This window comes from Dendrobates tinctorius, unplaced genomic scaffold, assembly GCF_039654945.1.
Source record: "Dendrobates tinctorius isolate UK_male_01 unplaced genomic scaffold, ASM3965494v1 ptg000201l, whole genome shotgun sequence".
In the NCBI taxonomy this organism is placed as follows: Eukaryota; Metazoa; Chordata; class Amphibia; order Anura; family Dendrobatidae; genus Dendrobates; species Dendrobates tinctorius.
In genome coordinates, this window is record NW_027361868.1 from 4,873,520 (window position 1) to 4,886,074 (window position 12,555).

General features: G+C 42.7%; 1 protein-coding gene across 1 annotated transcript in view; it reads left to right on the forward strand.

Moving 5' to 3' along the window:
• USH2A (usherin) overlaps positions 1-12,555 on the forward strand; it is a 994,545-nt gene that overhangs the window by 609,721 nt on the left and 372,269 nt on the right. Inside the window, exon 37 of the mRNA XM_073553328.1 lies at positions 8,896-9,075. Coding sequence (XP_073409429.1) covers positions 8,896-9,075 — 180 coding nt within the window. The remainder of the gene's footprint in view (positions 1-8,895; positions 9,076-12,555) is intronic.

The window sequence follows — 12,555 nt, forward strand, 5'->3', positions numbered from 1 at the left end:
CTAGGCGGGGGGTTTTTTTCAGCTTTTTTTTTTTTTAATGCAGATTTTCAGCTGCATTTCACAGTGCCAGCTATGTCTATGTGATTTCAGAAATTTCATGCAAACCCGTTTTTTTGTCATCAGTATTTTGTAATTTGCATGTTTTTTTGCACAATGGAGCATGTCACTCCTTTCATTTTCTTTTCAGCGGTTTTTGCCCATTAACAGGAATGGGTGGTGAAAAAAACGCTTAAAATCCCCAGCAAAAACACAGATATCGGGTTTTGCTGCGGTTTTTGCCCCAAAACCTGATTCTGTAGAATAGGACTTTTTTTTTGCACTGGACTTTATCAGCATGCGGAAGAAACAAGTCGAGCATGCAAAAAACACACAAAAAATGCAGGAGAAATCAAGCAAAATCTGCTTTTTTTTTTCTGCAGCTTGTTTTCTGCCAAAATGGTTAGGTTTTGCTGCAGGAAAAAAACCGCTGGAAAATCGACTAGTGTGAACTTACCCTACAAGTAACCATCGTTTTTAGAGATGGGTGGACATCTGGATGTCCGGGTCTGGCTGATTCGGCCGAACAGTTACAAAAAGTTCAGGTACCAGAACAGTACCCGGACCCGAACCCAGACCCTATTCACTTGAATGGGGGGCCTGAACATCCAGTGTTTGCCACGCTGTCGTGTGCATGACTGCGCGGCAAACACCGCTTCTGATCGGCGGTGAAATCTTCCCCACTGGTCAGAGAGCCGCGGTTCCCACACTGTCAAAAGACAGCGTGAGCGCTCAGCTGTGATCGGAGGTATAAAGTTTACCTCCGGTCACTGGTGTTGGCTGATGCGACTACAGCTCCCATCATCCGACACCTGCTGCCGCCAATAACAGTGAGAGCAGGAGCGGCGGATGGAAGTATTCATTAGCTGGCTCCTGCACTGTAAATAATTTTTTTTTTAAAAATGGCATGGGCTTCCCCCTATTTTTGATAACCAGCCAAAGCAAAACTCACAGCTGGGTGCTGCCACCCTCAGCTCTTGGCTTCAGCAAGGCTGGTTATCAAGAATAGAGGGGTCCCCACAGCATAGTTTTTAATTATTATAGTAAATCATCTTTAAAAAAAAAAGGCGGTATTCCCCCCCCCCTTTTTGGCCCCCCCCAGCCTAAAAATAATAGCCCACAGCTGCACAGAAAAAGCACATCTATTAGATTCGCCAATTGTTGGGCTTTGCCCAGCTCTTCCCACTTGCCCTGCAGCGGTGGCAAGTGGGGTTAATATTTGTGGGGTTGATGTCACCTTTGCATTGTCAGGTGACATCAAGCTCACGTATTACTAATGGAGAGGCTAATGAATACACCCATCAGCCACTCCTGCTCTCACTGTTATTAGCGCAGCAGGTGTCGGATGATGGGGTTTTATTTTATTTTTCATAAATGAATAGTACACATAAAAATAAGAAACGTTTGTAATATATCTTATCAGAGAAATTTGCTTCATTCTCTTCCTGGACTGATCTTTCATTCTGAATTCATGGGCAAAATGTGTATTCAGTGAAGGCAGATCTTACCATTGCTTAAATAGGAGATGGCAGTTGGTGCTTTTACAATTCTATGGAGATAGAAGGAGCTAGAGGCCGACACAGACATTTTGTTACATGTTCTACTGAAATAACTATTACACTTTTAACTTTTTTTGTAACGGTCATTTCAGTAGAACTTACAGCAGAATGTGTCAGCCTTTAGCTACTCCCTCCTCTCTACATGGAATTTATAAAGCACCAACTGTCATCTCCTATTTCAGTAATGTCAAGATCTGGCTTCACTGAATACAGATTTTACCCATGAATAGACAGTGAAAGGAGGAGAAAAGTTAATTTGATAAGATTAAGATAGATTACAATGTTACTTATTTTTATGTGCATTTTTATTTATGAATGTAAAATTAAAACAACGGTTACCCTTTAAATATTATTATTTATAAGTGCAGAGTTCTGGCACGTGCTCTAATTTTCATGCATAACCTTAGAGATCGATGTAAAGGGGTAGCTTATGTGAATACTGATTTGTTACAAAATTCAATGTAAAAATAATATTCGATAAGCTCCCCCTAGTGGTGACTGCAGATGCACAGAATGGAAGTGTTTGGTTCTATGGCTATATGTGTTGGCATGTTTACCAGCAAACAGAGGAATAAGAGCAGTGCATTTGAGTCTAGTTAAACTGGCACGAGAGGCTAGAGATCTTTGTTCTTAACCTTTTAATATCTGTACTGTGATCAGGCCTTCATTGTAGGAAATTCCTTGGTCACAAATCTGAGAGTTGTCGGCAGTTGACAGCTGGTTGAAAGAGGTGAGCGAATAAATACATAACTAATTACATTTTTCTGGAAAAGAGAGAAACGCCGGCACCAACAACCTGTATGTTTCTGTCTAATTAGATTTTGGACTGAGCAGTCAAGCCATAGTGTATAATGTGCTCGCATAACAAAGTCCACAAATGTTCGAAAAGAGTTAAAATAGTGGCACTCACCGGTCCTGTAAAATCCAAGATCTTTATTCAATACATCATAAAAACTGGCTTCAGGGAGGGAAGGATCACATAGAGAGCAGCCGTTTTGCGTGTGCCTACGCTTCAACGGGTCCCAGGACAGGTAATGGCCCTTGCGAAACGGCCGTTGTTTTCTTCATGTGCTCCTTCCCTCCCCGCAGCCAGGTTTTATGATGTATTGAATAAAGATTGTAGAATTGTATACCTTACCGCGCTATACTGAGCAGGTGTATGGGACCAACAAGGTCTATAGTAGACAAAATACCAGGGGGGGGGGGAGAAAGGGTGGAGATTATAGACCAATACTTACTGTTAAATGAAGTGTTAATAACATATTCTTAGTAATTTTAAGGCGTTTATCTAGCAGATGCCTCGCCCGTGATGTTGTATTCGTAATTTCTTGTAGTAGTCAGTGACACTGATGAGGAAATATATTGATAGAATTAGATTATCAATAATGTTAATATCTAAACTGTAAGTTAGTGTGTTGACTATACTCACTACAGTCTTCTGAATGTTGCTATTTCCTTCAGATGGGTACCGTAGTGCTTACTAACAGCTCATTTTCACGGTGCTGAACAGATGGAATTAGATATAATTAATACAAGTGACTGTGATAATATCACACAGTAGTAAAAGTGCCTCTCCACTTACTTCTATTTGTGTGGAAGACGTGAACAGGAGCAGTATCCTCCTTTATAATGGAGTTTTTTTATGATGTTGCAATTTCCTTCAGATGGGTACCATGGTACTTATTGGCAGCCCATTGGTACAGTGCTAAACAGGTAGAATTAGATATGGTTAATACTGTGATATTATGTCTCAGCTGTAAAAAATGCCTCTCCACTTACTTATATTGATATGAAAGAGGTAAACAGGAAATGTTTGCTGTGCGCGGGGAAGATGAGACTGCACCGCGCCGCGTCCTCGCTGCTGCTTCCGGCCGGAGCACACGAGGTGCCTAGCGTTCACCCGCTCCCTCGCCACGTGCGGTGCAGTCTCATCTTCCCCGCTCACAGCAAACATTTTGCCACAGCTGTCACCTGGGCAGATCAGGGTACTCAGCAAACGGCACAAGTAAGTTAGATCAAAAAGCCCTAATTGGGCTAACTGATCACCTTAACATTACTATATTAAGCGATCTATGTTATTTATTTTTTTCTATAGTGCCTGATAGAACTAGCAAACCTTGCTCCTACTCTATTCAGCCAGCAGGGATTACTATAAGCACTCCATCAGTGATAAAAACAGTTACAGCCAGAATCTCCATTACAATGCCTACATGAGGGGACACTGTTCCTGTTTACCTCTTTCATATCAATATAAGTAAGTGGAGAGGCATTTTTTACAGCTGAGACATAATATCACAGTATTAACCATATCTAATTCTACCTGTTTAGCACTGTACCAATGGGCTGCCAATAAGTACCACGGTACCCATCTGAAGGAAATTGCAACATCATAAAAAAACTCCATTATAAAGGAGGATACTGCTCCTGTTCACGTCTTCCACACAAATAGAAGTAAGTGGAGAGGCACTTTTACTACTGTGTGATATTATCACAGTCACTTGTATTAATTATATCTAATTCCATCTGTTCAGCACCGTGAAAATGAGCTGTTAGTAAGCACTACGGTACCCATCTGAAGGAAATAGCAACATTCAGAAGACTGTAGTGAGTATAGTCAACCCACTAACTTACAGTTTAGATATTAACATTATTGATAATCTAATTCTATCAATATATTTCCTCATCAGTGTCACTGACTACTACAAGAAATTACGAATACAACATCACGGGCGAGGCATCTGCTAGATAAACGCCTTAAAATTACTAAGAATATGTTATTAACACTTCATTTAACAGTAAGTATTGGTCTATAATCTCCACCCTTTCTCCCCCCCCCCCTGGTATTTTGTCTACTATAGACCTTGTTGGTCCCATACACCTGCTCAGTATAGCGCGGTAAGGTATACAATTCTACAGTTTTTAGTTTCAAACAGGAACCGACACAGCCCTGTCTCCCTACCTGCTGCATCTGAGCTACTTTTTATAGCTAGGTAGCGCCCGTGTATATTGTAATCTATTGAATAAAGATGTTGGATTTTACAGGATCGGTGAGTGCCGCTATGTTTCGCTGTTCGAACATTAATTACATTTTTGACAAACTTTCAATTTGATTCTGGTGGGCCGACATTTTGCTTGATTCTTTTGAGGGCTGGAAAGGGATAGTTCATTGCCTTTCAACTAGATTTAGCTGTGGTCTGATTTTCCTGCTGGCCGCCCTGATTTAGTGTAATAGTAGCCACTTTCTGCAAATGACTTAATCCCACCATGAAGCACTTGGAGCTTGCTGCATTTGAATATAGTAATCAAGACTATTTACAAAGATTTTAATATAGATGCATTGAAACTATAAAAAAAAAGGTGTAAAACAACCGATACAGGCTGGATGTGACCTCTGGGTATATTCAGGGTGCTGCTGTCTTCTTTCACTCATCTATCAGCACAGCTTCTATCCTGCACTTATTTCCCCATAATGTGGTGTTCTCTGTAGTCTGTTTTTGTAGCCATTCCTTAGATACTCTCTCCCCTATCCACTGGACGTCTGTGATTAACCCCCTCTTTTCCCTGCTGATATCTCTATCACTGAGAGAAACAAGTTAGTGTAGAGAGAGCCATCGGAACCAGGAGCAAGAGGAGCCATATTTGTAACATTTTTTGCAGGAGCATCCAGCTAAATAGATTACAGACACTGCTGTAGATATTCATAGAGCTTTTTAGGGAAAGAGATTATTGTAAATTTCCTTTTCATACCACAAAGATCATACAGTACTCTTAAAACCCTTCAAGCAAATTTCTGACCCAAGCCAAAAAACCCTTCCTATCACTGACCCCAATTGGCACATATACAGAGTTGGTAAAAAGGTGCACGGAGACAGGTGTAATACGACTGCTGCACTGTAAAATTAATTTGGGGGCTGTACTATGCAATGTAGTGTGCCATGCCTGTACTTTTTAAAGGGTTTGTCCAGGTATTTGACATTAAAGGAATTAATACAGGACCTAACTGGGTCCGACACACAAGACACCCACACCGATCAGCTCTTTCTGTGTCCAAGATGGCTGGATGTAAATGGATTGCCTGCCAGGGCAGTGGAGATACTTAAAGGGGTAGTGTCACGGCAGCAGTTGACCCTTTCCGTGGCCCTGGGCATCCAATTAAAGGGATATTTACAAGGAATAATAAAGTTTATAAAGTTTGTGATAAAGTGTTCGTGACGCCACCTTTGGTATTCGGTCAGGGGACCGACGCTGCTCTGGGAGGGTGACAGGACAGCAGGGATAGTTTAGCTCTCCACAGAGCTGTATCCTATGGCAGCTTGAAAGTAGATGCTAAAGGTGATGTTGGTAGACGTGATACAGGGCTGGTGACGCAGGAATTATGAGACAACACAAGTGAGGTGCAGTTCCAAAGCTTTACTCACTGTTCTGGTGCGCATATGCCCACTTGGTGCTGCGTCCTCCAGGTAAGGGGTCCAGCGAACTCCCAGGTAGATTAGGATTCACCTTCCCAGGACTCCTCTCAGTATATGCCTATCCTGGCTGTCTCACTGTGTTGGATTTCTGCCTCTCCTGCCCAACACCTCAGTGTCCCAGGCCAGCAGCCGCGGACCTTGTCGGGTGACGGCCTCTCTGCGTCCCCTTGCGTCCTTAGGCCTGCCTTTCCGGTAAAGATAACTGTGGCTTGTGGCTGAAGCACCTACAGGTGCCCCTGCCTCCGGCTTGCTAGTTGAGTCCGGTGATTTCTTAACTAGACTCAGGGGGCCGGTACTCCCATGCAACCTGGTCTCTCCAATACTTGATCAGGCCCCACGGGTGGGATCCGCAATTCTCATGCCCCAAAGACCCCCTTCTGCTCTCCGGGAGCTTCCTTCTGTCTCTTTCCCTCCTTCTGCAGCTCCTCCTGACAGGGAGCTGTTTCACCACAGTCTGCTCACTTTCCTTCCCCTTTCTCAATTGTCAACTAAACTCCCCCTCTCTTCCTACCAACTCCACCCACCTCCCAACACCCTTTACTACCCAGCCAGGGATGAGACCATCCTCCCGTAGGGTACGTCCAGGGTGCCCTGCTTCTATAGTTTGTGTTGGGTGTAGGTGTTCGATTCCTGGGTGGTGCGTCCTCCTTACCTGAGAGTAGGGTCCCACACCTCTGGGTGAGGTGCAGTACCTCTGTGGCGACTTAACCCTCAGGGGTGCCACATAAATAGTGTATAGAGCAAGAACAGCACATCTTCAAACACTCTGTGCTCCTCTTTAGTAGCCATTTAGCTTCCATTACTTCTATAGGAGCTGAGCCGCAGTACCTGAGAATGGCCACAATACAGCGTATGGAGCGGAGCTGTTCTGTCTCCATACACTTTTTACTTCTGCCTGCATCAGGACTTGGTAAAAGCAGATCAGTGAAGGTGCAGGGGGTCGGACCCCACCAATCTATTATGATGCACACCTTTTAACATTTTCTCCATCTGTATTCTAGTAGAAGACAATGGAAGCCCACTTTGGGGTATGTTCAAATTGGACGTATTTTCCATCTACACATTTTGGCACAACGATTCACAGTAACAGCGTTGTGGATGAGATTTTCGGAAGTCTCATCCACACGCTGCAGAAAAAAATCTACGCAGAAACCGGTCAGTAATTGACTTGCAGCTAGACTACCAATTTTTCTTTGCCCCGATAATCCCCCCATTAATTATTTGTAATCAATTATTTATATAAAATTTGGGTGTCTCATTGTAATTTATTTGCTTCTCCGACTCTAAAGCATACAATGTAATCCATTTAATTTTTCCGTAATAAAACAGACGTAAAGAGTTAACTGATACCATCTGCCTTCCATTCACAATAGGAACGTATTTTATTCCTATAAATCAGCGGCAGGCGCACTTATATTATTCTCGCAGGTCAGCCAGTCCAATTAAAATCAATACAAGTGCAAGTGACACAATCAATCTCGATATTTGATTATGGATTTCCGCCTTTAAGTCTGCTTTGGCTACCTTTCTGAGAACTTCCCCAGAGAGCCCAAAATCTCTGTTGGCATCCATGAATGATGAACACCAATTGAAAAGTGAGATAATCTTCATTTACATAATGCCTGTGTGCTCAGTACCGGGGCACTGCAGCAAGACTTTCTAAGATGAAAATGTCTCAAGCGTGTTATATCTTATGGAAAAATAGATGTATTGCTGAAAACGGCATTAGTCTAAAACCCCTGGCATGGAAGATTCAGATTGGATTTGTTTGCCATGCTCGTTTAACCCATTGGAATGCAATACAGCAGAACCAAGGAACATACTGGATACAATGGCGATGATATACTAGACAGCAGTGATGAGAGGGGGCCCCATTTCAAACAATCAAAATAAGACCATCGTTGTGCCGATTTTACCACTTTGAACAGAAGTGAAGTAGAAAGTCTTTATTTCATGCCAAATCCTCACCCCCTTACCATCAATCCATTGCCTCCTTAGGTTCTCACTAACCATTAGCATAGGGAATGTGACCAACTGGGGCTGGGTACCTTGGTCCCCAGGGGATCCATAACATTTGCAAGGCAGCCTTAGCACCACTATTTCCATAATGTATGTAGGACTGGATTTCAGACCATTGGGTGTAGATTCTGATGACTAGATATGAGCGAACCTGTTTGGAAATCGTTCGCCAATCTCAAATTCCGCACAAACGTACCACATTTGGATTCGTGTTCGGTTTCACAAGCATTTAAGTAAAACAAAATATGTTCCTGGAGTTTGACAACTCCTAGACAATACTAGATAGTGCCTGTGGTGAAAATAATACCAGGAGGGGCTTCCACTAGCTACACATACCACGCCCCCAGAGTATTCCAAGCTGACTTTATGGCTCAATCCACCACCAGGATTGCCATACAGTTACATGATAAAGTTAATTCCTGGACTCAGGCCAATGTAGAAGATGAACATGAGGCCCAAGTCCTTGAAGAAAGAAGAGTAGTGTGGGCTTGAGGGAGCGAAGAACAAAATTATGCAGTGCTCTGCTCCCTAATCTAGCCGAATACCTCCTTCACATCCAAGTCCATCCTTTCTCTGGAACACATGAGATGGACCAACTGGGGAATCCTTGGATCATCTGGTGGACCTCCTGTTGGAAACTAATAGTACGATGAATGTCCACCACTGATCTGAACATTCATGTGAGTATATAGAATTCCTGCACTAGCCGTCAACTTCTCATAGAGAAACGCACTTTCTTACCCAGTTATTTTATCATTATTTTTTTATTTCATGTTTTTCACAACCTCATTATATTTTTATTGTTTTTACAGGAGATGAGATCCACAGTTTTACCAATTCCAACCGGATACTGTATCAAAGTCAGGAAAGTGATGAGTGGGTTTTGGTCGATGATTTGGTCCCCTTCTCTACATATACAGTCAGAGTCAATGCATCTAATAGTCAAGGTCATGTGACTAGTGCCCCCACCACAATTACAATGCCTCCAGGAGGTAGGTACCAAAGTGCCAGTGTATCGCTGCATAAATGTTTTTTTCATATACACTTTTTGTAATGGAAATAGGAGCTTGTGACTTCTGCAGTGTATACATGAAATACCGTATACACGACCATTAGCTCCTTACAGTGGTGATTTCATTCTGGTGACCAATTCAATGCACAATTAGTTGAAATGTTTTACTAAAAATCAGTATATAGCACATGCCTGCCTAATATGTCTAGGAACTGTTCTGATTCTCCTGCAATGTCACTCACCATTTTGTTTATTGAGAAAGTGGTTCATTCTTCATTAGCATTCTGACAGCACTACTTCCTTCCTACACTTTTAAACATGCATTGCTATCGCTAATGTCCAATGGCTTGCCTGTCCTGAACTGAAAGGATGCGTCTGTTATGTCTGCAGACAGTCTAACAGGCAGTGCAACAGGAACAAAGAGGCAAAACCCCACCCCACTTCCTGTAGAAAGACAAAGACCCACCCACATTTCCTGTAGAAAGAGACAAAGACTTGCCACCACTTCTTATTGAGAGACAAAGATCTACCCATACTTCCTTTTGAGGGACAAAGACCTGCCCCCACTTCCTGTAGAGAGATCGGGACCTGCCCACATTTCCTTCAGACAGACTAAGACCCTCACCCACTTCCTGTAAGCAGAGACAAAGACTGGTCCATACTTCCTTTTGAGACACAAAGACCCACATTTTCTGTGTAGAGAGTCAAAGACCTGCAACAACTTCCTGTAGAGAAGGACAAAGACCTGCGGCTTCTCGTAGAAAGAGACAAAGACACTAACACTTAATTTGAAGATATTTAGACCCATTGCCTGTAGTGAAACAAAGACTTGCCCCATTTTCTGTAAAAAGATAAAGACCCGCTCGTATTTCCTGTAGAGAGACAAAGACCTAACCCCCACTTGTTGCAGAGAGGCAAAGCCCTGCCTCCACTTCATGTACAGAGACAAAGACACTGCCTGAATTTCCTGTATAAAAATAAAGGCCTTCCCTCATTTCCTGTAGATAAAGAACCCCCTGTATTTTCTGTAGAGAGAAAGATCCACTCCCACTTCCTGGAAAAATACAAAGCCTCGCCCTCAGCTCCAGTGTATTTAAATAAATAATTTAAAAAAAGGTGTCAGGTCTCCCCCCATTTTTGATAATTAGCTAAGCTACAGCAGACAATTGAGGTCGGCATCCCTAAGCTGTCAGTTTTATCATGGCTGTTTATCAAGAATAGAGGGGACCCACGCCGTTTTTTAAATTGTTGAAATAAATAATTTAAAAAACGGCATTGGTAACCAGTCAAGCTAAAGTGGACAGCTGGGGCTGGTATTCTCAGACTGGGAAAGGGCCCTCCCCAGGATAAAAATAGCAGCTTGTAACAGCCCTAGAAAAGGTGCATCCATTAGATGTGATAATTCTGGCACTTTGCCCAGTTCTTCCCACTTGCCCTTGTGCAGTGGCAGGTGGGGTAATAGTTGTGGTGTTGAAGTCAGCTGTTTATGGGCACTGTCATAAAGCCCATGGGTTAGTAAATTGGAGAGGCGTCTATCAGAAGCGCCCTTTACTAAGCCCGTAGTCAAATGTAATAAAGACGGAGACAGAGTAACGTTCTTTATGTGAAATATAGACACAGACTCTTTTATTTGAAATAAAAACTCCCCTACCCTCTTTTACCCATTTATTCACCAAAAATAAAAATAGGAAAGCAAAGTCATACTCATTTTTTCGCCGATGATCCATTATTGGTCATGTCCCATGATGATCCAGATCGTTTGGCGAGCAATCACATCAATGATACGACTTCTCTCCAATGTCTCCATACCAGCTGGCTCTTACTGAGCAGAGCATGAGAAGTGCTGCATGTGACTGACGGTGATGTAATTAAGGTTACCGACAGTCAAAAGCCGAGCTTCTTACCTTTTTCTGTGGTGTCTGTGGGCTGCTATTTTTAGGCTGGGGAGGGCCAAGATCCATGGCCCCTTATCAGTTTGATAATACCAGTCCCCAGCTGTCCACTTTAGATTGACTGATTGTCCAAAATGGGGGAAAACTCACGCCATTTTTTAAAATTATTTATTTAAATAATTAAAAACAAGCAGCGTGGGACCTCTCTATTCCTGATAACCAGCCATGATTAAACTGACAGCTGAGGGCTGCAGCCCACAGCTGTCAGTTTTTCCTGTGCTGGTTACCAAGAATAGAAGAGATCCCAAGCCATTTTTTTATTTATCGCATGGCTCCGGCTGGTACGGTAAATTCTCCCATCATCGTACACCTGCTCTTGCTGCCAACAGCCAAACCAGGTGTAGGATAATGAGTAGTAGCACTCTCATCACCAACCGTCGCCGGTGACCAGCGATAAACTTTTTACCGCAGGTCACAACTGCTGACTCACATGCTGTCATCTGTGTGACAGTGGGAAACCACAGCGCTCTGACCGGCGGTAATAAACTTACCGTCAATCAGAGTTGCTGTTTCACACAGATGACAGTGTGGGAAATGACGGCTGTCTGGACCACCCATTTATTTCAATGGGATCCGGGTTCGGATTTGAGTTCTGGTACTGTTCTGGCACCCGAACCAAACGTTTTTTTATAATGTTCGATCGAACCTGAACATCCACGTGTTCGCGCATCACTATCTGTGACTGTACATCTTCTCCTAAAATGAGCTGTTCTACATCTAAATACTATATGCCATTATGTAGACTTATCATTTGCATTTCAGCCCAGGGTAAATGTATAGGGAAGATGTTATTTATTCACTCCATAGACTATTATGACTATGATTAAGTCGAACGCACAGACGTTGCACTTGTGCCAACCTTGGTTGTAGACAATTATGAACTTCCGCTGATTAGATCTACTCACCTTACAAAGTGCGTTAATAGAATTTGCAGCCATCAGCACCCAGTAGCAATTAGCTCTATAATTTGAGGGAAATATCACTTTACTGTGTTATTTAATGTGGCTGAGCAGTAAAAAAAAAATCCTTATGGAAAGCTTGCATCATACTGTAATAGTAGTTGGTTCATACATAGTATTCAGTATCAAAGTGCAATAACTCCTATAGACTCCACTGACCTCTGAATGGATAGCGGTCAGTCAGAATTGGTAATTGAGGGGCACATTTCCACTATATTTGCAATAGTTAAGAGTCCCAGGGGACGTAAATGTTTCAGATAGATATATCTATTTAGTCCCAATGGCGTAATGAAATAGACCCTATTATCTAATATATAAAGCTCAATGTGTGGGTGTGTATGTATGTCCGGGATTGGCATCCGCACCGTCGCAGCTACAGCCACAAAATTTGGCACAGTCACACGTCTGGACCCCGAGAGCGTCATAGGCTATGTTGTGAAGCAAAATTTTAACCCCACGCGTTCCAATTCACCAAACAATTTTGCCCCTATCTTCATAATGGGGGAAAAAGTGAAAGGAAAAGTGTTGGAGGCAAATTGACAGCTGCCA